Source organism: Strongylocentrotus purpuratus, unplaced genomic scaffold (assembly GCF_000002235.5).
Source record: "Strongylocentrotus purpuratus isolate Spur 01 unplaced genomic scaffold, Spur_5.0 spur5_scaffold_7, whole genome shotgun sequence".
In the NCBI taxonomy this organism is placed as follows: domain Eukaryota; kingdom Metazoa; phylum Echinodermata; class Echinoidea; order Camarodonta; family Strongylocentrotidae; genus Strongylocentrotus; species Strongylocentrotus purpuratus.
Window position 1 is genome coordinate 7319931 of NW_022145613.1, and position 26311 is coordinate 7346241.

At 38.4% G+C, this 26311-nt stretch overlaps 1 protein-coding gene across 1 annotated transcript in view; it reads right to left on the reverse strand.

Moving 5' to 3' along the window:
* Nucleotides 1-266: 266 nt before the first annotated feature.
* LOC100889787 (titin homolog) overlaps nt 267-26311 on the reverse strand; it is a 30306-nt gene continuing 4261 nt past the window's right edge. The window contains exons 3-12 of the mRNA XM_030974320.1: nt 11199-12386; nt 8614-10692; nt 8092-8256; nt 7366-7461; nt 6534-6644; nt 6184-6368; nt 5436-5581; nt 4235-4464; nt 1564-1699; nt 267-414 (exon numbers count right to left, since the gene is read on the reverse strand). Coding sequence (XP_030830180.1) covers nt 321-414; nt 1564-1699; nt 4235-4464; nt 5436-5581; nt 6184-6368; nt 6534-6644; nt 7366-7461; nt 8092-8256; nt 8614-10692; nt 11199-12386 — 4430 coding nt within the window. The 3' untranslated portion in view covers nt 267-320. The remainder of the gene's footprint in view (nt 415-1563; nt 1700-4234; nt 4465-5435; nt 5582-6183; nt 6369-6533; nt 6645-7365; nt 7462-8091; nt 8257-8613; nt 10693-11198; nt 12387-26311) is intronic.

The window sequence follows — 26311 nt, forward strand, 5'->3', positions numbered from 1 at the left end:
TAAACTTTACAACTAGGTGTAAAACTGCACAAATATGGATTGATTCCATTTGCTACAAACTTGTTGGTCAATATTAACTCCAAGGTGCTGCAAAAACCAGAAACTTCACAACATGAAACTGTCAGGAACTGTTTGTCATGATGGTCATTTTCATGGCAAGAACCTTTAGCAAACTGCAAATATTCTGTGTTGTGATCTAATAATTTTGTGGAATGAAACTTTAGAAAATCTCAACCACCCACAAAATTTGTGAAAGTTTCTGGTTTCACAGAATGAGCTGGGAGTATAGCAATGACGCTGGATCTTTGGTGCATCTGGTCTCATATATACATCTCTGTTCCTTCATCTTCTCCATCATCAGGGTTATTGGTAGAGATCCACCGCCCTATGGAGGATGCAAGGGCAGCTACCCATCTATCATGGAAAATTGAGAAGGAAAAAAAGAATTACAATAAGGACGATCATAGCATTCTTTGACATATAATTTTGTCTTGAGTTGCAAATAAATTGATGAAACGCTGGAGAGTCTACAAAATGATTATTGTTGGGAGTGCTACCTTTCTACCCTTCTTTATTTTTCATGGAATCTGTATTTAGAAACTAAACTGGTTACTGATTCACATGATCATGAGGATTGATGATGATGAAGTTGTTGATGATGATAATGTTGACAATGTAAGATTAAGTGGTGATGATGACAACTAGATAACCATGACTGTGGTGAAAATGTTGAAAATTATGATTATAATACATGATGATGAGGAGGAGGAGGAGGATTAATGATGTCGAAAATGTTGATAATAATCATGTTAATGACAATGTAAGATTAAGTGGTGATGATTACAACCTGATTACCACGACTGTGGTGAAAATGATGATGATTATGATGACGATACATGAAGATGATGAGGAGGAGGATTAATGATGATGAAAATGTTGATGATCATCATGTTAATGACAATGTAGGATTTAGGAATGATGATAACAGATAATGAATATGATGAAATTGGTGATGTTGAAGGTGATGGTGATGATGATGATGATGGTGGTGGTAATGACGATGATGATGATGATGATGATGCTGATGATGATGATGATGATGATGGTGATGATGATGATGATGATGATGATGATGATGATGATGTTTATGATGATGATGATGATGATGATGCTGCTGCTGCTGATGATGATAATGCTGATGATTATGATGATGATGATGATGATGCTGATGATTATGATGATGATGATGATGATGATGATGCTGATGATGATGATGATGATGATGATGGTGATGGTGATGATGACGATGATGCTGATGATGATGATGCTGATGATGATGATGATGCTGCTGCTGCTGCTGCTGCTGCTGATGATGATGATGATGATGATGATGATGCTGCTGCTGCTGATGATGATGATGATGATGATGATGAGGGTGATGATGACGATGATGAAGAGGGTAAATAACTAAGATCAAGACATCCAGGTGAAATACACTGATCGCCAGACACATCTTTAAGTATCTCCCAATTCAACTAAACTAACTTGGTGACTTCAAAATACCTTTTACGATCTGTGTCGTGATCTGCAAAGAAGTAGAACTCTCTCAGCTCCTCATCCGGTGGCTTGAGGATGAAGGCAAACTTCTTACCCTTCAGCTCCGACTCCTGGATGCTGTAACCATGGAGATGGACCACACCTAGAGATCAAAATGATTTACATTCATTTACATTTTCTCTATGCAAGTTGTTCAAATGAATTTCATAATTGTAGGATAAAGTTATTATCCAATGTAACTCTCATTGCCATCATTTCTTTTTTGCAATACAGGCTAAACAAATTCTTTCCATCTGTTCTCTTGGCAATGCAGACTTTGATTTTAACAAGGGTAATTCAACTTTCAATTCTACTAGGAGGACCCGTGGAAAATCCACGGGATTCTAGGGGGTGGGTGGTTGTTAATGATGTGCTATCGATTTTTTAAATTTTCATGTTTGTTTTTCTGTTTTTGTTCCCCCTTTTATTTTCAATTTCATTTTCCCTCTTGGTATAGGCCTACTTTTTATCATTTTATTCTTTTTCTACTCTTGTTATTAATATTTAATTCGATAGAATATTAACCTTTTGTTGGCTGTTTCATATATCATTTTGAAATGTTTTTTTTTATTTGCAACATATAATAAAACTTGAAGATTGAAAGAAAAAATTAAATAAGTAATTTGTAAACAAACTGATGCAAACTATTTTACGCTTTAACTTTCGTTTTCACTTTCATTATTTATGATTATTGTTTTTCATTCATTCCCATATATATCCTTATTCTCATTATCCATTTCCCGTCCAGTTTCTTACGAATACTGTTCTCAATCCTCCCATTCTCATTTTTCATATTTTCACTCATCTCTAATTAGAACTTGTCCCAAATCAAAACATGAGTAACAATAATTGTTTAACTTGGCTTAACATACATTATTAAAACTAAATTAACAAAATGATATTTTGCATGGATGATACAAAAAACTTCAGAGAGGTCCCAGAGGTCTCAGTGAAAATATACAAATATTGACTGCTCATGAGGATGAAATTATCATTTCCAAGGTGGGGTTCATACCGGTCCTTCTATCACCCGAAGGGCCAGTATTTGAACGAAATCGAGGGAGTGATAATTTCCACCACCATCCAATTACAGAGCAGTCCTTATTTTTTTTGTTTATCCCTCATGCTTTCATTAACAGGTCAGTAGAAAAGAAATCCAACATCAAGAGTCTATTTAACATATTTACAGTCTTTCGGAGTTCAAAAGTTTCAAATAACCAACGCTAAACGAAATCAAACATACGGAAATCAAATCTATACAGTGTAGTGCAGTAACTGCGGCGCAGCGTAAAACCATAGACGTAATGCTTGAGCGCCGTGATGACCCGCCTGAGTTGGGGGCTGGAAGGCATTTGAAATCCTGTTTGCTCTGTGTGTGTGCATAAATCGCAGATTGGTTAGGCGTACTATCACAGATATATTTGCGTTATTATTGTTGTTATTTCGAGGTAGTTTTCATGAAAAGACCAATAAAACAGAAGCTTGGACTATGAATATGTTGGCATAGATCACAGAATTTTTATAATTATTTTCAGAGTAAAGATTTTACGCGAAAATAGGTCGAATCGAGTGTGTGTACATGTGTGACGGTGAGCGTGAAATACACGTATACTATGGGCGCCTGGCCTACAAAGCATATCCTATAGAAAGACGCATAACACGGGTAAGCCCAACCCGTGAGAGCGTGCATTTCTTACACCCCCTCATCCGCGTGAGTCATCTGTTGATGTGTATTTCTCTTACACGCTACAAAGCGAATCCTATAGCAAGAGGCCTTACTCAAGATACGCCGCAGCCTTTACAATGAGACTTGCTACACACGTTGACGCGAGTGGATTCTCGTCTATCGTGTGTCTCTTCGTCTCTCTTTGATAATTAGACAGAGGGCGGGTGCACGCCTTGTCAACTCGCTCTCGCGGGTTCGTCGCCTCCTCGCAATCCACGACGCCCGCCGTGCTTTCGTCCGCCCGTCCTCCCCGGCACCCCGAAACCGCGTTTAACGGCATGGACGTCGATCGCGGGGTCGAGGTGGCACGCGGGTTACGGGAGACAGGCCTCATGGAATTGTGCCACCGTTCCCGCGCCACGGCGGAGGCGAGCGGGGTCGGGGAAAGGCGTTTTTGAGGAACCGTTTTGCCCCGTTTTGGACCCCCGCGGCGATTTTGCGTATTAATAATATAGATGACCACTGGAACTTTTTGTATACATATTTTGGGTGTCCCTTTCAGTAGATGTCTTTAACATCCCATTTCATTTGGTAAGCATACTTATTTTTGAACTAATATTCACTTCCTCACTAAAATCTACTCTTCATTGGATAAAAAGCAATCTCATGCATGATCAGCGCATTTAATAAATACTCAACATACTAAAACAGACAACAAACATATCCTTAAAGCCCATCTGCACTATTTTGGCCAGGAGGGATTAGACCACCCAGCATGGTCACTGACAGGTGGCTATCTCATCAACTCAGCTCTCAATTAACATAATTATAGAAAAAGAGGATCATGGGGGGACCAACGGGCACCGCTTAGGCATTGTTTTCTACATAGATGGAGCAAGTAGCTACAAGTAGTACAGTGGGGTTTTAACTCAAATCAGTTAAATAATTTCTACTTTGAGACAAACAACAAACCTTGTGCATCCAGGGCATCCATCTCCTTGTAATAATAGAGACAGGCATCCTTGAGAACACAGAACCGTCTCCGAGCGTTCTTCATCTTGCCGTTCCATTTGGTGAGGAACCCATTGCATTCTGGGTCTTTGATTGACAGGGCCGGCAAGCTCACGTTATGGGTGCTTATGTCCAGCCAGACGTCTGTCTTGTGGCTCGGGTTGGCCGCGTCGTTGATGGCCTTACCCCAACTGGACAAAGAGATATAGGTTTGAAGAATAATCTTTTGATTTGATTTGATTTATTGATTTCTATATAAATTTTAAACATATATATCTTAGACATACATTATGTCAGTGGTGTCCCATATAAAAGGTGAGCTATTCAATCTAATCAAGTAATCCTTAGTGTGCTTCTTTCATACCATTTACAAACTATGTTGATGGCATTACCCAACTGATGGACGGACATAAATTTAGTTTAAAAACAGAGGTGGACCATCAATTCTAGTCAAGTAACAATTGGTGTGATTATTTTAAAGCATTTTGTCTGCTGGAGAGCTAGAAGGTCATTCAGAATATACATAAAAGAGTATTTCAGTAAATTCCCCACTAGCTGACAGCTGACGATTAACATAATTTGTCGAGCCACAGAAAATAAATTGAACTTTTTGCTTTGAAATCAACTACATTGTCTTATTATTTTTAACCATTAATCCACTCCAGCAACGACATCATAGGACATTCCTAATACATATATAAGTGCTTCAGGGGTTTTCCCTCGCCTGGCCAGCCAGATGACAAAATATGTAGAGGTATAGCAGGTCTACCATTATGAATGTTTACTTTGGGTAAACGTAACATGATAACTTGATATAAACAGGTACGCTCAACAGGACTGCTCACATAAAACAATGAGATGGTACTGAGAGGATCAAATATTAGCTTATCAAAACACAAACTTATCAACACAGTTGGCCCTCTGCCTATGGGAACTGGGTGATCCCTGTATTAAGCCTACCCGTATGTGGATTAGAGGATACAGTAGTCACTGGATTAAGATAAAGAATGAAGAAAAAAAGTGGGGATAACTGGGCTATAAACCAGGGACCTGCAAGTTCAAAGCCCATTGCTCATATCACTGAGGTATATAGTCCCTTCATCGAGCTGATTTTCTGACACATTTGACAAAAATCAAAGGAAAGAAGAAAACGATTTCTTACCTGCTCATCTCCTCCTCATTGGCCGTGTAGAAGACATATGTTCTGGCGCCCTCTTTGGTGAGTTTAAATGAGAATTGTTTGCCGGCATCCCTAGCCTTGGTTACTGTGTAGTTCTGCAGGACTATTGCTCCCTGAGGAAGTTTATCCTGCATGGAAAATATATTGAAGGAGAGATAATGTACTTATTAATAATATAGATTAGGGATGAAGAATAACAGTCAAACCTGCTTTAGTGACCACCTGTCTACAAAGACCACATTTTTGTTTCCCTTGAAAATGGTTTTTCATTGAAACATGTACTAAAGGAACCTGGCTACAAAGACGGCCACTTTTTGTGTTTCCCTTAGGAGGTCACTAAAGACAGGTCTGACTGTATATTCATTTTGAAACCACTGGTAAGAGCTATAATTATTGTCAGATGAGGGCAGAAAATCTTAGCTTTGACTTACAATTAACATCTTTCTGGCTCTCAGTAGATGATAGTCTAACCTCGTGCTTCTGTTCAAACATTAGAACATAAGTGAGCCATTCTGTGATTTGAAATCTGAATTAAAATTCTATCCAAGCATAATATGTATTGTCTGCATTATTACAAAGTTTTCACAGTATTTATACTATCTGCTGAAAGAATTAATCCAGGCTCTTCTGGCTCGAAGCAGGCATGTAAAGTATGTCAAAGAAACACATATTTGATGTCAATAAATCCTAGAAAGAGAGCAAAGGTGAATTAATCTGAAAATAGACTCACGTTTTCAGTCTTGTAGAAGTACAGGCAGTTGTCATGTTTTAGAACAAACCATCTTTTCCTCCACTGTTTGATCGGACCAGCGTTCGCCATCTTGTGCATGAAGCCACTCATGATGGTATGATCACCTTGGATATTGAGACTGTTGCATACCACAGTCCCTACAACAATCACCAATGGCTCCGGAGCTGCAACAGCAACAACAACAACATCAAGATATCATTGACATCATTTGGTAACATAATCTTATTGGCGGATAATTCAGTGAATGTTACTATGGATGTCCTATAATCAGCATCATGATAACACTTCTTACAAAGAACATGATGGCGATAAAGATGACCATTACATACCTTCTGTGGCTATCTTGACCACTTCTGAATGGCGTACTTGTCTCACGTCTTGACCGTTGACTTTAATGACCATATCACCGACCTTTAACCCTGCATTCTCTGCAGCACCTCCTGAATGGCATAGAAAATTGGTTGTGAGCGATGAACAAACATGGAAAGATAAATTTCATCTTATAATTTATGTAACCTATAAGTGCCAGCAGTCTAGGAACAAGAATTCTGCAATTCAAAACCAATCTTATGCACCAAGGTGGCTTTAGGATGAACCAATAAGTATCTACAGCTGGGAAATTATGAAATTCTAGATACGGTATGTTGTTTGGTACATGTTTTAAAAGAACCCATCAAAAACCAGGATGGATATTTTGACAAAATGGAGAACTATACTCACAAGGGTAATCATAGGGTTGACAATTGAAACTCTAACCCTAACCCTACACCTTTGACAAAATAAAGTCTGTCAGCATTGTCCAACTAAATAGCAAAATAGCTTGGACTTGTCCTGAAACAACCTAGTTCTAAGGGTGGACTGTCTCTTTTAATTGTAAGAAGTCGTAACCTGACACCTACCCCCTGGACATCCACCCCCCGGATAACCATCCCCAGTCAACTACTCCCTAGGACAACTACCCCCTTGGACAACCATCCTCTAGGACGACTACCCCCCCCCCCCTCCCCCCCCCCCCCTCCCCTCCGGGACAACTACTCCCCAGAAAACTATCCTAGGCCAAGTAGCCCCTAGGATAGTTGTCCAGGGGGTAGTTAACTAGTGGTTATCCGGGGGGTGTATGTCCAGGGAGTAGGTGTCCTAGAACAGTAAGAAGTATCTAACCTGGGTCTAAGGTCGTAATAACCACTGGTTTGCTCTTCTGTATCCTCAAGCCATAGGTGCCATCTTGTCTGCGAAGAGTGATCGTCCGCTCTCGACCTAAGGGGACATAACAATACAGGGTGACAGGAAAAATTTGAAAAAAGAGAGAAAGAAAAAAATCATTGTGGTTCAAGTGGGCATCTAAAAATACTTTGCAACAGTTCTAGGAAGGTGTGAGGCAAACATGTTATCATTAAATGTGTTAGAAAAATAAAAACTCTTCTGTATATATCCATGTTGTCTGAGAGAGTTCCATATATAAATACACTCAGTGAATAAGTACTGGTATTTTAAGCATATAATCTATTTGGAAGTGGGATATCTCAATTTATTTAGAGAACTCTTGCTCCTTCAAGCACGGTCTACAAAGCAAATTTTTTGTTGGTACAGTGCTCTCTATTGTTACATCCTACAAGGAAACTGTGAGTATATTAAATTTTAACGGATATCCATTGCCGTTTTCGTTCTGGCAATGTAATAACAAAATGTCCTTGTCTGAAGAACGGCAGAATGTTGTAATTCTCATTGGATAATGGCAATAACTGCAGCAAAGTGGATTCGGATGGTTGGTTCTAGCTGTTATTTAGTACATGGGAATATGAGGATTTCAGGAGTCAAGGGGTTCACGAAAATCACTGCAGTGAGTGTGACTGCCTGACTAGGACTAACTAGAAGCCAAGAACTTACTTATTCTGGACAATCGCACAAAGTCCTCAGAGCCCCTCCTTCTCTGGATGCGATGAGGACGCTCTCCGAAGCTGGATTTGAACTCCTGCTCGGAGGCTGTGGTAGCGAGCGATGATGACTCCGAGAGGTGGCTGATCGTGTCTTTGGCCTCATCTGCTTCAGCATCTAAGTGTTTGAAATTGTTGCAAAAATATACACTTTATTAGTTTTCCAGGAGGGAAATATTTCCAATTAAAAAACATAAAAGTTTCTCCCACATCCCTTTGTATACAAGAGTTTGTCCTTAGCCTGGTCCAGCTTCACAGGGATCATTGGCTTTCACAATTTTCCAATGAGTGATATCTTTCACTAATTATGTAATAATTCTTTGTTACATTGAAATATGAAACTTTAACTACAAATGGTTAACACATTTTAATGAAGCTAAAATTTGGATGGAATATTGATGTTAGAACATGCAACTACAAGGTAGGACTAACAATGATGAGTTATGCAAGACATACGCACACCAAGGTGACATACCATTTTCAGGATCAGGTTGTGCGCTCATCCTAAGCTCCTCATCAGTCTCGCGATATTTCCAGTCTTTCTTTTTGTAGCCCGCATCATAGATGTCAATCTTATCATACATATTCCTATTGTCGTCATCATCATCATTATCTTCATCATCGTCCTGACTGGAATCAAGACTTCTGGGCTCTTTGACGATGGGTTGACAGGGGACCAGCGATGAAGAACTGCTCGACGTTGAGGAATCACCCTCCACACGGGTGAATTGCGGAACGAGGGGCTCTGGCATGGTTGTCACAGAGACAGTCACTGCAGCCACTTCAGACCAGGGCTTATTGATGGCATGCTCTGACCGTTGCGAAAGGCACTCTGCACTGTCGCTTAATGGTTCTGATTCAGTGATACTAATAGCGACAGACTGATTCTCACTGAGATTAGAGAGGGTGTCTGCTGGTCCTGATATAAGGGTTGGATTGCCAGCAGGGACCTCCACAGAGGGACTTCTTAGTGCAGCATTCCCTACTGGCTCGATAGTAGCAAAGTGGCGGAACTGTTGGGGATTGTTCCCTTGCTGTAAAGCACTCATTTCTGTTGGTTCATCTGCTGATAAAGCGATAGAGGTCTGATCTACAAAAGCTGTTTGTGTACACATGGAGCTGGATGGCATACCGCCTATGAACACTTCCTCCTCTCCATCTGAATCCACACGAGTCACAACAGCTCCTGCTCCTCCTCCATTGACGATGTGCTCCTCTCTGGATGCATCATCCTCTGCACCACTAGCAACTTCCATGTCGCCAGTGAGGGAGCTTTCATCATCTTCATCACTCTCTACGTTGACACTCCTCACCCGATGGCTAAGACTGATCTTTGGTCGAGAAAAAGACCTGGAAACAGAGCTTCTTGGAGCTGGGAGAGGTCGTACAGCAACCTCCCCTTCCAAGGGGGTGGTAGAGACATCTGAAGTGGTGGATGCTCTCCCAACTTCTAGTTCTTCTGGTGTTGCCCCAGGACGCATTCTTGGAGGTTTTGACGGTCTGTCCTCCTCTGAAGTGGCGCCTTGATCCTCTTGAACAGCCGCTGATTTACTATGGACATTTTCAATTACAGAAGAATTCTCTTCTGCCACCTCTTTTTTCCCTTTCTTTGGATCTTTTTTAGGTTTCTTCTTAGAGTCCTTGCTTTTAGAGTTTTCAGAAACTGCTTTTTCCTTTCCAGAAGCTTCATACTGCTCATGGAACTCTCCTGAGGAATACTTCAGCACTCCAGGCTTCTTCTTCCTTGATAACGAAAATACCCGCTTCCCCATCTCATCAAATTCTTCCTCACTCTCTTCTTCTTCCTCACTTGCTCCTCTGCCCTCCTCAGTTAATTCCTGCGCAAGTTCTTCTTTGGCATCCTCTCTTTCTTGAAGTTCTTGTTGTTCTTGCCCTTTTGTTTCTTTGCTTTTCTCAATTTCCTGACTGACTCCCGATTGGTTAATTTCTAATTCTTCTGAACTGGATACAGGTACATGTATATCCTCAGCAGCTAAGTCAACATATTCACCTATAGTAGTTTCACCAACTTCAATCTCAGCGTTCGATGGATCATCAGTATTTTCTGGAGTTCTAGTGTCTTTTTGAAGGGCTATATGGTTATCACCCTGACCTTCTACGACAGCAGAGCTTGATTTAGACTGTTCAACAGTGGGTTCTTGAATACTGCTATGCTCTTGTAGAGGAACAACCTGGTCATTCTCTTTTGCTTTGGTATCTTCCTCAACCTCAGTGTTGCCTTGAGCCGCTGCTGTCAGTGAAACAAGGACAATGTCTTCATCATTTTCCGCAATGTGTCCTTCCTTTTCTTGAAGATCTCCAAAATCACTGATGCTGGAGTTCTGTCCTTTCAAATTGTCCTTTTCATCAGGATCAGAGGTCTCTGCATGAACCCTTGTTTCCTCCGCTTCTTCTTCGTCTTCTTCTGCAATCTCCGGCTGGACCTCAAAGACTCCACATTCGTCCTCACTGTCTGAACCAAGGCGGCTGCTTCCCTGGCTGCGGACAGATTGGGACTTTTGACTTTTGAAAGAACTGCCACCTCTGCTTCTATCTGTGAAAGACGAGAACATCAAACCAATAAGTACCAACATTATAAAAAAATAAATAGTTCTTGTTTGTACAGGGAGAGTTACAATGGCACTGGAAAGAGTTGATCCTTCATAAACATGATATCATGCAGACATTACGGTTCAATAGAAAGAGTAATGATCTAAGAAATGTCTAAAAACAAATTACTAGCATTGGTGCCAATGGATAATGCATTAATTCTCTATCACCTAGCCCCTTTAAAGCTATACGTTCTAGAACCTCAAGAGCCTACATGTATTTCCTGGGAAATACTTCCTCTCTTGCTGCTCAGATAAAGGAAATAAAAAATTCATTCTCTTGTTGTCACAATTATAAACAGATCCATTCTTGGTTGTCAAACCAACAATTGATTTTTGTTATTGCAATGTACTTGAACCTTTATCTTTGACTAATTAAACCCTCAATCGTTAGATCAGGATATGGAATAAACAATCTTGCATAATAATAGAATCCCCTGATTATACTTACTTAGAAAGTCATAAGAGTCTAAAGAAGACACCTCTGAAGTAACATCTGAAGTAACGCTTGACAGAGATCGACGCGGGGCAGGAACGGGAGGCTTTGTAAATTCTACAGATTCCTCCTTTGTTGAATCTTCAGTTTCCTCAAAGGCATCATCATCATCATCACATGATGTAGGATCTGTTGCGACACTTTGGTTTTCTGGCTGGTATGTAGGTATGGAGTTGGCAGTGACGTCTGAAGAAGCACTCAAATTATTAAGACTGTCCTGTACAGCTGCGGGTGAATCACTATCAGGAACAATATCTGTGTCAGGAACAGGTGAATCATCAGCACTTCCACTTGCTGATGTTCCACAGGTTTGGGTGATTGAAGTCTCTAAAGCATCTTCTTTAGGAGAACTGTCATTATTTATACTTTCATTGTCTTGTGGCGATGGAACTTCTGAAGAGTCTTCACCCCTCACAGAAGTATCAACGGGCAAATCAGAAGGGGTTGCAGCAGTATTGTCTATAGAGTTACTCTTCAAAGTTTCACGATGTCCTAGTTCATCATTCGGTGCATGACTTTCTAAATTCGCAGGATCTGAGTTTCTTAATACATCATCAGTGGATTGGCTAATTTGATTACTGTCAGCATCACCCGAGCTTTCTCTGCTTTCTTCAGGTGATGATGAATTATGGTCTATACTTTCACTTATTACACACTTTGGTTCCTCTTTCTCAGTCTTATCTTGTGGGGAAATCTCTGTTTGGTCACAGACAGACTCCTCAGAAGCAGGTGTACTCTTTTCCTCTGATATCGCTTCAGTTGTTCCTGTATTTTCCTTGAGGTCCAGGCATTGCTGTGGAGAAGCAATCCAAGATTTCCTCTTGAGTGGAGGCTTGGGCTTGGGCTTAAAGGCTACAGGAGGTGGAGTACCACCATTGGTCACCGCAGGGGCTGTCCCCGAAGAGGGCGTTGCACCAGCACTCACTGATCGAGGTCTTGATGATTCCAGAGGTGGTGGCTTAGGGGAAACGACCGGGGCTTGGCCAGGCTTTGGCTTTTGAGCAACCACTGGCGGTGGTTTGGAACTTTTGGTTGGTTTAGCTGCTGGGACAGGGAGAGCATCACTTGTGGCTCGTCTTGGCAGGGTTGGCTTGGCACGAGGCTTGGGGGCAGTCTTAGGTGGAGGAGTAACAACTCCTGCTCCTGAAAGAAATATGAAAAGAAAACCAAATGTTTTAAATTATTTTTAATTTTATTGAAAGATAATGTTGACACATGGTCCCATATATTGCCATCCAGTCAAAACAAAATCACAATTCTTGTGACATCTTTCTGCTTTCATTGTGCCATTTGCACTTGTTATCTTGAAGTTGATAGAAACGATAATATCTAACTTTTAAATGTTAACATTTTCAATAAGAAGCACTAGTATTGCTTGGTCCATATTAATTATAGTATTCATTTATTCTGGCCAGAAAAAAAGTTTAAACATTGAAGGTTTGAGGATATGATCATGTAACCTATTTGTAATAGTAAAGGTTTCCATGATTATTATTTGAACAAAGTGATAGAAATTCGAAAGGGGGACATCAATGTGTTATGAAGACTAGAATAGTAATATTCATCTATTCTGGCCAGAAAAAATATACATATTACCATGCAAAAAGCTTTCACACTAGCAGCTGTCCTTGAAATGTTTATTTATGAGCAATAAACATCTTGATATTAGCTTTCAATAAATTGATATGCTACAAATCTGGATCCACTATTTGTTTTAAAACTTTCATTCAAATTTCCCTACCAAGAATTTGAAGTAAATATCAGTATAATTAGAGCAGATTTGGTTTGGCATGTAGCTACATGCATTGCTAGTTCTTTTTGTATCATCAAGGATTTAATTTTAAAAAATTGTTATCCTAAATGGTTGATTTTAGTCAGACTATCACATTCAATGATTCTCCGTTTCATCATCCATTCACAAACATTCTCCTTTATGGTAAATCCTCTTTGTTTCCTGAGGCTTTATTTGATTTTCTATCTTAGGCTACTTGCCCTAAACCATGTCCATTTTTCACTTGTATTTTTTTGCCCCTTTAAGAGATATACAGAGAGGTATTATTACACGACTTGAACCACATATCAATTAAAGCAATTAAATCCGATTGAATGAGTTATGTGAGGAATTTACCTAAGCAACAAGGCATGAAAACAGTGCGTACCTCACCCATACTGAACTTTAAAGGTCATGAAAGTAAATGAAACCAAAGCAGGAACAAACCTGTACAAAACTTGTCAAAAATATCTATTTCACTTCCTTATGTTTGGGTAGTATATTGCATGGCAATAATTATCTAAATGTATTACAGAACAATGCAAAGCTTGTGTACTTTGTCATTATAACTCATAAAAAGCCCCACCCCCTTTCCCCCGTCACAAAATAAAACACAAAAAGTCATGTCACTTATATTTGAGGATATATAAACATTTGCAATAATTGAATGCAAATGCCAGTGCTACATGTACGTATCAAAGTTCTTTTAAAAGATTTGTGCCAATGAGTTAGATTAAAAACCTTCAGCTAACAAAATGCAATGAGTCCAATAGTGCATGCATGTAGACAATCATGTTTTCTACAAACATCAGATTGTCCACATCATACATGATTAATTAGAGCCAGAACTGTTCAAAGTTCATTTTGAAATTGGATTTGTAAATATGCCCAAAAGGAAAATAGGTTTGCAGAGCATATTTGAGGTTACATGGCTGACCTTGCAAACATTATGAAAATAGATTGAATGATTCATGAAACATATAATCTGAATGATTGAAATGTAGCCACGACTATCGGAGGATAGATTTAGTTGGGATAAAATTAAAATTAGATCAATTCAATCAAAGTAATAAAAATGTGCCAAAATGAAAAAATGTACATATACATGTACTGTAGGAATAACAGGTTTGGACATTTGGACAAATGTATGTTCTACCATGCTCAGTTAGGGATGTAACATGAGAACTGCCAAGCTAAAACAATGAAACATCCATTATACAGAATAAGTTTCATCTACTCTGTAGGCTAGATAGTCAGTAGACAGTATTTTCATCACAATTTTCTGTCTTCACAACCTTTCCAAATGACAACACTCCCCTAATCCCTGAGTGAAATGACAAATGACCCAGCAGGTCAAGTCAAAGGTCAAAGGCTCAGCCCATCATTCCAATCCTACTCAGGTGATATACCAGAAGATGTGTGGGAGAAAGAATTCAACTCCATATACAAGAAAACCTTACCATAGTCAGGGTGAACTAGAATAACAAGGAATAATAGGAACTAAACTAGGCAAAGGATTTTGGACAAAAGAGTAGAGACGTCAGAAGTGTGATGTCATACTGGCTAAGTTGTCAAGGTTGCTGGTTACGAATAAGTTTGTGCTAAACAATGGCATGGTGATTATACCAGCGCCAAACAATGAATTTGCCCTGCTCCAGCCTGTTGCTTGCAATGATTTCATGTGAACCTCATGTGCAGGCTCTGTTGTTTATAACCAGTAAACCTTCAAGACTTTAGCCCTATAATATTTCTTTAATAAATAGCAACATGACAAGTTCATGTTAATTTTAATTAAAAAGTAGTGAGAATTATAATCAGACTGCAGTATGAAGAACTCTAAAATACTAAATACTGTAGCAACATAAAAGAGCCATATTATAGGAATAGACCAGTTTAACTAACATATTCAAATTTTATGCATACCAAGAAGGTGGTTCTGGACAACCTGAAAATTTGCACAAGACTATTACCTGAAATAGCAACAAGTAATGTAGTTCATTCTTTAATAACAGGTTAACGGAATAACCTGCGAACACCACAAAAAACCAAAATCAATAAAAACCACCTCCGGAATGTTTTTTGTTGTTATTAACGCCTGCCCAAATTTCACAGATCTTTACCGTGTTAAAGCCCATATAAAGTGTTGGGAGCCCCAAAATTTCACTTAAATTGTACATAATGTGAAAGAGGATGTCATTTAAGACACATTTCTGCAAGGACTTTCAAAACAAATGTGTTTGAAGTTGAATATTGATGAAATAATACAGATCTGTTTTTGATGCTAGTGTAAATGTAAATGGCAGTCCAAAAAGATAATGATTTTTCAAAATGGTGTTTTAGCTGTGTAAATGAACGAATGGTGGCAAAAAGTACTACTTTGCAGTTTGCAACTCACTATCTTAGGTCTACTTCCCCCATTGTGCCTATCCTTTGCAGACAATCATAGATAAATCAATTGACATCTTAACATGTTCATTACGAGGCACAAGCATGTCAGTAGTCTCAGTACTTGACCTCTAATGACCTTCGCATAGCCAGACAGGTAACTTATATACTCATACTGTAAGGTCAATTCACTATGAAATTTTTAAAATCTTAGTATTAAAAAAATCATTTTCATCAACATAAATTCTTTTAGTACAATAAAATGTGAATCCCTTTTCAGTTATTATCATTTAACTATATTTGTAAGATATTTCTGCCTTTTTCTAGAATGAAAAAAACATCTTGTGGGTGTACATGTATTGAGTGCATCTGAGACATGCCAAATGCATACTCATTGATACCACAATCTTGTCAGTAAAAATTGAAACATTTACAGTAGAAGAATACAATAATTAATGATTCCACCCTGATAGTGGTGTAAATGAACCTTTTGCACAGTTTGTGAATGGTCAAGATTAGCAAAAGTTTTAATTCAAAATTATACCGCAATTGAATCACAACACTGAAATTAAATGGAACAACAGTAAAAGCTTGTGTGACAAGAGTATCTATTTCCCAAAGAAAATGTACACGAAGCTTTATACTATAATTTCCCAGAAGTGTAGCAGAGTGTAAACAGGCCCAGTAACCAGTGTGAACAAGGCCAGTGCCTTGACCTCTTCATAAAACTTGACCAACTTATCTCAAATAACAGCTGAATTTTTGAATTGTTTCACTGGTCATTGACAAACTATAATCATTGTATACATATTCTCCAAGTTCAAGTTGTATTCTCCAAATTGAGTGTGAAGCACGAAATAGGTTCATAAATTACAAAGCTATCCGTGGCCTAGTTTCCAATTCCAAGTGGAATGGTCTTTCTGAGAAGTCTGGAAGACTCCTTGACTGAACTTTTATTCTTCATTTTCTTGATAAATCATAGATTCTACATGTGTAATTTGTGCATGTGGCCTGACTTTACCTTGAGATTCATTAAATGTCATTTCCTGTATTACATGTACATGTAGGTCTGTCTTCATTAGCTTGTCTTCATTAGCTTGTCTTCATTAGCTTGAGATTGCCAAAAATATCCTGCTATTTGAACTATCCCGATAACAAATTATCCAGTTAATTTGCGTCTTCATCAGATCGAAGTTGCAATTAGCAGGGATATTTGGTTGAGATAATCATCCCAAGATATCTTGGGCTAGTTTGTAAAATATCCCTTTATTTGGCAGAAGACTTGCACTATGCACAAACACTGAGCAAATTTTCTTGAGCTAATTTTTTGAGCTTGAGTTATAAGTTTCCAGGTCAAGTCTCGAGCTGATGAAGACGCGATTTGTATTTTCAGGATATTACGCAAATCAGATATATAGCAGGCTATTTGGCAATCTGGAGCTGATGAGGACAAGCCTATTGTCTACCAGATCCATGCTCAGGTTTTGGATCCCGTTTAGTAATTAATCAGTAATTAATCTAGATACAGTATAATGGAGCAGAAATGTTTGTGGTGATAACTTGTTAAGAGTGTTTAGCCAGGCATAGGTCCATGGCTTAGCACACAACCAGGAACAAGTTCACATACATGTAGAAGTAGGCTAACACCACTTCCCTTGGATGTCTGAGCCATCAATACTCTACTCCATCAAGTCATGTGATGAGACCCACCTGACTAAAAAAAATGTATCAAAAAATAAACAGGAACCCTATATGTACTTGCATGTCAAACATGTTTCTTGGGAAGGATTACCGGTATCTTTTAAAGTTTCAGAAGATACACAATCTGTTGATTTGAATATCATGACCATTTTAGCAGATACACATCTTGCTGTTAATGGGGGTGTTTTTTTTTTTTTGGGGGGGGGGGGGGGGTGGGGTGGTGGTGGTGGGGGTGAAGGGCACTTTTAGTTAGTGCCTGGGTGGTTCAAATGTACAGGTAGGCAAAATTTAATGAATGACTGTCTAGCACTTCAGATTTCCAGACAAAATATATTTTAAGCAGAGCAGATCATGCCAGCATCTCCAAGACAAGGCTCAGGTAGCCAAACAAGTCATAAATACAACATCAAATTGTATTTACAATGTTATTACAGTACATGACTGCAAAGAGAAAGTCAAGAGCTAGATCAAGTCTTTGAAGGTTGTTTTCTTTTCTACTTTACATGCTACATGTACCTCCTTGCTCCATGTTTACAAACATATTTCAAGCATTGAAGGACTTTAAAGGCATGTTCATATGGGGCCATCCAGTGTTAAACCTTGATTTTGGTAGCATATAACCTACTAACGTCCAGGGCATCGTTTCACTAATCCGTCTTAAGTACAAGTTTACAGAAATCCTATAGAAATACGTGCTAAAACTAGTGCATGCATTTCAATGGGTTGTCGACGAACTTGTATACTTGTATACTTATATGACCATCTCATGAAATGCTGCCCAGGATTCACAAGTTTTCAAACAACGGTTCAAAACTTTAAACTGAGAGCTGGGCAAGCAATCATAATTACAGGCTTGCGAAACATTGAAGTCAAGTGCATCCACACAGCACATATACGGTAGCTAATTGGAGTTAGGATTCCAGCTGGATGCTCATAGTAATTGTATTAACCACAACATTGCTTGTGGTTTAATTAGGCTACTAACTTCAAGTACGGTAAACTTAACGTTTTGAAACCAAGAGTGCATGGTCCTTAACTACAATTATCGAATTTGAAGCCACGAGCTAAACTTAAAGTTTATGGACTTTTATGTGAACCTAGCTACTGTTTCTGACATTTCACTCACAGCAGGTCATCAAATGCATTATGGAACAGGTTCATTACATGAGAGGATATTCTTAGGTTTTTGAAACCCTGGGGAACTTGTTCAATAAGTTTTGATCTTGGTAGGGTGCATATATACGGACACCAGACCAGGGGTAATAAATTATATGCAGCCAGTAAATGAATCAATTTCATTTTCAATTTCATGCTTCATACCCTCCAGTAAATCTGTGTTAGCTACAGGGGCCTAATTCAAGCTTAAGTACTAAGACATTCAGAAGATGGATTAAAGTTGGTTTTTAAACCACAAAATAAATGTCCTTTATTATAATACTGAAGAAATATGTGCATCTATTAGACTTCACATTGTTTGGTCTGCACATTCACTATAAAATTTGAACAAAACAAACTCAAGTTGCACACATTGATACAATCTTTACAATTTACAAATTGTAAAGAGCAGACATATCTCCAGATGAACAATCTGAAATTGTTAGGTATAGGACCCAACACTTTTCATAAATTTTCACAAATTTTCAAAATCCCCCAAACTACAACATGTATCAGCTAGCATGGCTCTTGTTCATTTTCATTGGCCTAAATAGACCTCTACATGTAGGTCAGGTGGCCTTGCAAAACTGGTTCATGTAGTTTCCTGAATAGGCACATTTACCATACATAATCATGCAATCATTAAAAGAATGCAAAGACTCAGAGTGTACAACCTCAAACAACAAATATACCCTAAACAAAGAAAACCATTCTCTCATGTACAGATACACGATACCCCTGCTTAACAGTGGTTATACAGTAACATGTGTTGTTATCATTATGGTGTCGTAAATATGAAGCTTCTTAAACAAACACAGTTTTCTATAATTAAATGGAGAATGGTGTAATGCCACCAATATGTTCCACTGGTTTGAACGCTGATACAGGGGGTGTATGTGAATTCAATAAAGTTTGTTTATTATCATGGTTCATTAGAATTAACAACTATTAACATATATCAATAGATGTGGGGGAGCTAAAGGATTTGAAATGAAGGGAGGGGCGGGGTAGAGGGCAAATGCCCCCCCTAAGATATTTGATTACATTTTAGTTCAACAAAATAGAATTAGAAGACAAAAACAAAGAAAGTCCACTTATTTTGTCCTGGAGTTGATGGAGAATACCCCCCTCCCTCCTTGAAACAAGGAGAATGATATTTTCCAATTTTCTGTTTTTCCACCGAACTGAACATGATCACGCATAGCGTGGTGAAGTGTGACTGTGGCATCATCAAAAATCTATTTTTAGAATTTCTTAAATTTTTCTTCATTTTCCGAAAGAGCATAAAAATATTAAATTTCCAAATTTCGAAAAAATCAATTGAATGTGTTAGTTATTGGCTGAGATATGACCATCTGAATAAATATATTTCCTATGGGAACTCAGTGTTATCTGCCCTGGCTCCGAACCATTACGAGCCAGAGCAAATAACACTGTAGTTTCTTGGACATAACTGGACATTATTTTTGATGCTCTTTCAGAAAATGAAGAAAAAATTAGGAAATTCTAAAAATAGATTTTTATGACGTCACAGCTTCGGTACTCTATTGGCTAAATCTGTTAATGCCTGAAGGTATTCAGTCATAACAACAAAATGCTTTCACATGACTCATGGAATGTGAGCGGAAGTAGCAGGTTGAAAAACATGAAATCTTGTTTATGTCTTTAAGGTCCCAGACAATATGGGACAATTCCCACAAGGCTCTACACATCATCACTTTTGCTGTGTTCTCACTATCCTAAACTCAGGCCTAAATTTTCATAGAATGCAGTATACACTACAAGTATACTGATCTTATTCTCATGAAGATTTTAAATCTTATTCTAAGTTTAGTGAGCTGTGAAAAATATTGAGACGCGGCCATACCGGTACATCCAAACTTAAAATTATTGATCTGTCCCTCACAAAAAATGTTACAATTACAATGTACATCTGAAAAATATACAAATACACTACACGCTAACACGCTTCTGTCCCAGCTGGACCGTAAGTATTGCAAAGTGTAGTTCTTTTTTTTAAGCCCCCTTCCCCTCTTCCTGAGAGATATGTCCTCTGCTAGCGAAAAAAAAGCAAAACATTTATCTCAATGCACTGGCATAGCTAGTGGAAACATAGCTATTATATATATAGGCTGCGTTCATGCTTAAATTTTGAAGGCAGAATGAGCGATCTGAAACGCTCATCGTAAACGCTCATCGTGATCGCAGTTCCACGATGTAGTGTTCATGCTTACTTCTCCAGGCAATTCTCCTTAGGTGGCCTTCAGCTGGATTCGCAAACCTGTGTGCGCATGCTACGTAGACCCACTAGAGGTCAGTGCGTTGACCCCATTTAAACGCGTTTACAAATTGTAAACGCATCTTTTTGTGAGTTTACGATCGGCGATCGTGATCGCCGTTTTTCGGTCGATTCTACAAAAGTGAGCATGAACGCAAGCGTATTTTAAACTAAACGCGTAACAGATGCCTGATTCTGGCCGTCAAAATCAAGCATGAACGCGCCCATAGAGAGAGAGAGAGAATCCCCATTTCAAAAGCACTTTACACTTGGGTGAAAACTCCTAGAGATAGAGATTCCCTATAGCCCTAATTAACACACCATTTACCAAGGTAGTGGAAATGCTTCTTCTCTCTTGATAAAGGTATAATAAGAGAAAATTTAAAAATGATTAAATAAAAACAACTTTACATACCAGTATTCTTAACCCATTAAGTGCTGGAATTCATTTCATACTTTGCAAAAAAATGCTATGGAAGTTTTGACCAAAACAAATATTTAAAAAATACTATAATATAGATTAAAGAAGCTTTGCAATAGTAACAGTATGGACCTCAAGATTCAAGTTCACCCCAATATATATTTTTATTTTGATGCATCATACTGTTCCTATAAATGTGAGCTTGCTCTTATCTGTGTGAACATGCTTGGGACAAGCGTAAACTGTAAACTAATGGGAAAATGCTTATAAATAAATGGAGTTCTCCTGGAGGGCACTGATTTAACATTTCAATGGTGATTGTGGAATTCATATTTTCTTTCTCGCTAGTCATAACAATCAATTTCATGACTGACCTCCCACTGTTTTTCAGCCTTGCGTGCTGACCTATTTAACTCTTTTAAAACTATGAGCAGAACATTTGGGTTTCCTACTTCCCTTTACATTATTGAAGTTCTTCGACCATGAAAAATGAAAAGCTTGCTAATAGTGCTAAATATGGAATGTTTAGTAATCCATTTTTATTGTTGTTTGTTTAAACTTTGTTTTCATCAAACATTGAAAACACATGCATTTGGGCAAGGGGAACAATTTAAAAACTGACAGACCTACATGTTTGAAACTACTGTACCTATCCATGTTAACCCTTTATTAGTAGAAATTGATTCTGAAAACTGTATGAATAGTCACCATTTAGGTTAGATCAAATAACAGTGAATGATATTGTAACAAATCAGTGTTTTAGTATTGGACGAAGGTTAAGCATTTTCTGTTGTACGAGCATGCGCTATAGCAATATGGTGCATCGTTGATTTAGCAATTACCAAACTGAAGGAAAATGAGCATAAATTACATATTTTGATCATGTTGGTGCAATTATCATGTTTCTTTTGGGGATATTACTTGTATAGTAGTGATCTAATCAGGAATAAGGGGTTATACTGAAGATTATATGTGAAGATTTTATGGGATTAGCAGAAATGTTGTGTTGAAGTGTTGTTTTACTAACGAGGACATAATTGTTCTTTTATACGGTTATGTATAGGGAAATTTTTAAGATGGGCAGGGTTGTGCATCTAGGGCTTTCCACTGCACTGTATCCGATACAGGCCAGCCTCACCGAGGCTGGCCTGATAGTTGGCCTGAAAGTTGGCCTGATAGTTGGCCTGATAGTTGGCCTGATAGTTGGCCTGATAGTTGGCCTGATAGTTGGCCTGATAGTTGGCCTGATAGTTGGCCTGATAGTTGGCCTGATAGTTGGCCTGATAGTTGACCTGATAGTTGGCCTGTGTTGGCCTGAAAGTTGGCCTGACAGTTGGCCTGACAGTTGGCCTGACAGTTGGCCTGACAGTTGGCCTGATAGTTGGCCTGGCCTAAGGCCCTAAGCTAAGTCTCACATAGTTTGCACTGTACTTGTACTGAGTTTACCCGATTGTTGAATGGATCGCAATAAAGACTTTCAACCTACACATCATGATTGGTTTGATTTCTTGTAGCAGTGAAACCAAGGGACGAGAACCTGTGACAAGTGTTGACAAGGGAAATTGATTGTTCGAAGGATGCTCAATTGATTGATGCTGTGAACGAGACGTTTAGGTGACCGATTGCAGTCGAAGGATGCATGATTGTTAATACGCCCTGTGACGTGAGCAGTGAAAGAACTCCAGCCATCAAGCTACGGGCATATACTTTGTCCAAACGGACGGAGAGCGCCTGGCCGACACGGGGCATCCTGACAAATATTCCGTGTCAAGCCAAGGTGGCGAAATCGTGTCCGCTACAATATGCTCAACAGTTTAACAACCACCAACTGTTATTCAAAACTGGCTATAAAAACCATTTCAATTGGTATATAATCACTCTCAAGGGCCCTCAATGTCACACATGGACCACCTTTGTACATGTAGATGTACTTCTGAAAAACATAAATCACTGTTCAGTCTTTAGATTGCATTGTCATTGAAAAAGAGAAAAGAGAAAAGAGTGAAGTTTATACAGATGAAGGAAACCATTATCAATGCTTTGGTCGAGAACCTTGGAGAGAGTGAAAGGGAATTCCAAGGTATTTGGTCTTTCATGCATGTCATGTGTGAATATACCTGCATGTCAAGCTGTTGTAAGAATTCTAATTTTCAAGTTTATTTAGAGAATTGACACTTCAGAAAATATGATTGTTGAAATGTTGGTTAACCCATTGCAAAGCAGTACAAAGTTCACCTCAGACTTGTGGAAGTTCTGGTGCAGTAGCTTGATGTCACAGTCAGCAGAGGTTGATTAGTTTAGTTTTATCTCTCTTAATCTGTATGTTTTCCCCTCTTAGTTTTTGTACTTTTGTTCAAGTTGTTTACATCTACATGTAAATATGTACAGTGTGAGTCAAAAAAAAGTTTACACCTAGAAAATTGCTAATTATTTTAAAAATCATTTACATGTATGAACAGTAAATTATTTTATATCTTATGAAAAAGTGTTTTATCCCAAATCATTTAGTATCATTTTTGTGTGGTACATGTATGTGTTAACGCTTGGATGAAAAGGCGGCATTGTTTGCGAGAGTGCAAAAATCGACTCACGCCAAAGTAGCTTATGTGATGTTTAAATACGTATAACAATTGGGATTTGGGTGTTTAATCGGTTTTTGCAGATCCAAATAACATCCCTAACAAAATTAATCATGCCACACATATCAAATATAAAAAATCAATTTGTGCGCATGTGTGTGTGTGCGTGGTGACTTTGCTTGTGGAAAAAGCATATGCAATGCATTTCATTTGATACATTCAATTCATTCTCTCACTCCGCTAATCCGAACATAATAAATGCAGTAGGCATCACTTTGGCGCAAGTCGATTTTTGCACTCTCGCAAACAATGCCTCTTGTTCTTCCAAGCGTTAACACATACCACACAAAAATGATACCAAATGATTTGGGATAAAACACTCTTTCATAAGATGTATAAAAATTTACTGTTCATAGATGATTTTTAAAACAATTGGCAATTTTCTAGGTGTAAACTTTTTTTTGACTCACACGGTATGTTGGACCACTGCTTTTGCAGCTGAGTCTAGAAAAAAGTCTTGAAAATCGACAAATTGAATTTCATGGTCCATATTCTAGAACCCAAATCTGCCTTTTTTTAATGGTGTATATTATCATAATTTAATCTAACATTGCCTGCAGTTTCAAGTGAACCTTTCTGCACAGAAGTAGATTGCAAATTTGGGGTATATATTCTCGCACTTCACATTCAAGACTGAAGATATGCCATGAATAACACTGACATAAATATGTGAGAATTTGCGGAGCTGCAGTCTAACTGAGTCTGCATAGTGTCCCGTATGCATTACCAAGTATTGTAGAGCTCTGAACATAAATTGATTGACAACATTTCATTTTATATTATGTCTGTTCTGACTCTAGAAGGGCTATTATATTAACACAATGATCAGATATACATGTACTAACAAATCTTTGATGTGGTCAGATACATGTATGTGCAGGGTTGTTCATGCATACTTTATGTACAGTAAGGGACAAAACAACTTGAATTTCCCCCCAAATCTTATAAAACCTACCAGTAGACCAAAATACCAACAAAAAACCACACAAAAAGCAGATTTATGCTATGCTTACACCATTCCTGTACTAACAGGATTAGAGCAGGGCATGTGAGTTTAAAGTCTCACCTCCCTGATTAGAGTATCTCAGCTCAGAGATATGTACCTCAAATAATTAGGCCTAGGTCTACTGCAACACTGGCTAGCCTATAGTGACAAAGATGCAATGTACAGTGTACTTGGAGCAAGAGAAAGAGGATGAGGAGGAGAAAGGGGACAATATACTTACCAACAACATAAGAACAAATTGTGAATTATCCTTAAATTTCCTCAACCTATAATCACAAGACATCAAAGCCACATTGAGAACCATACAGCAATGCAGACGGTTCCTCACTGGTGGTATCTCCCAGTCTATAGCCCCCTTGGTATGGCAGTTACTTGTAAAGTCAAGTCATAAGTGCAGCTCACAGTGAGAAGGAAGGAGAGAGATGATGCTGATGTAGAGTGAGTGTGACTGTGTTTTCAATCTGGTTATCAACTCTGAGCCTGGGATCATCTCTTACAGTCTCGCATTTCAGACCTCTTTAGTCTTTGTGTTACGACAGGAAATGACAAGTTCACCTAAAATGCATTTTTGGCTGTCCAAAGTAAGTTCTGATCACACTAAGTTGCATACATAAAACATAAAACATGGATGCCTGATAGAATTCATGAGAGGGCTTAAAAATCATCATCAATGAGCTACATGTATTTTGTACCCTAGGAAAGCCTGAAATCTGGCAAAGGAACATGACAACTTTTGCCAGTGCTTTAATTTTCCTGATAATTTACATGATCCCTGTATATTTAAGCATGTATTAAAACACTACAGACTTGTTGTAGGAGAGATCTATATAAAATACTTTTATGCAGTGTACAGTGTATCTACAAAATAGTTCTAGTTCCTGAGTAACACTCTTTTGATTCTGGCCACAGGGAGAGAGGGCGTCTTTCATCACGAGAAGGATGCAATTTTACTTTATTTTTCTAGGGTTTCACCTCACAAACACTTTGTCACTCATAAGAAAACTTTGTGTGTTGTGTAACTTTTCTGACTTTGGTCAAACCAGGGATATGTGAGTTCAAGCTGAGGTGGGCTTGGGTAAAATCATGGATGTAGGTCCATTCCATGGTATAGAAGGAAGGTTCATGGTGGAAAATAATAAAATGAGTCTGAATTCTTACTCTAACAGTGAGAGACATTGACAGAGGGACAGAGGAAGAGAGAGAGAGAGAGAGAGAGAGAGAGAGAGAGAGAGAGAGAAAGAGAAAGAGAGAGAGAGAGAGAGAGAGAGACAGGGAGGATGAGAAGTAAAGATGAAATCTGACACCCGTTGTCAGGAATTGGACACTCCTCCAGTGACAAGGTATAAGGGGGTGTGGCTTGACCTAACTTTTTAGTCTGATAGACAGACTTCCCTTCTGCTTACATTGCACAAGAGTAAACTCCCTCAAAAAGGACACTTTAAAAAATTACCTTTTACAAGCGGATTAAAAATGTATTTGACATGTCTTATTTTGGGAAGGATACTTATAGAGTTGTAAGATGATATTTGGAGTCAATTTGCATATCAACTTACCACTTTATTTCACCATTTTTCCTAGATAATTTAATATTCCATACTTCCCATCTCTGGCATTGGACTTTATGGCAATTACCAAACCTCGGGTATTGGTCATCAAACTTCCAAGATAAAACTCTCATGACCAAAAAAATTGTTTTTGTTAAAAATAAGGTC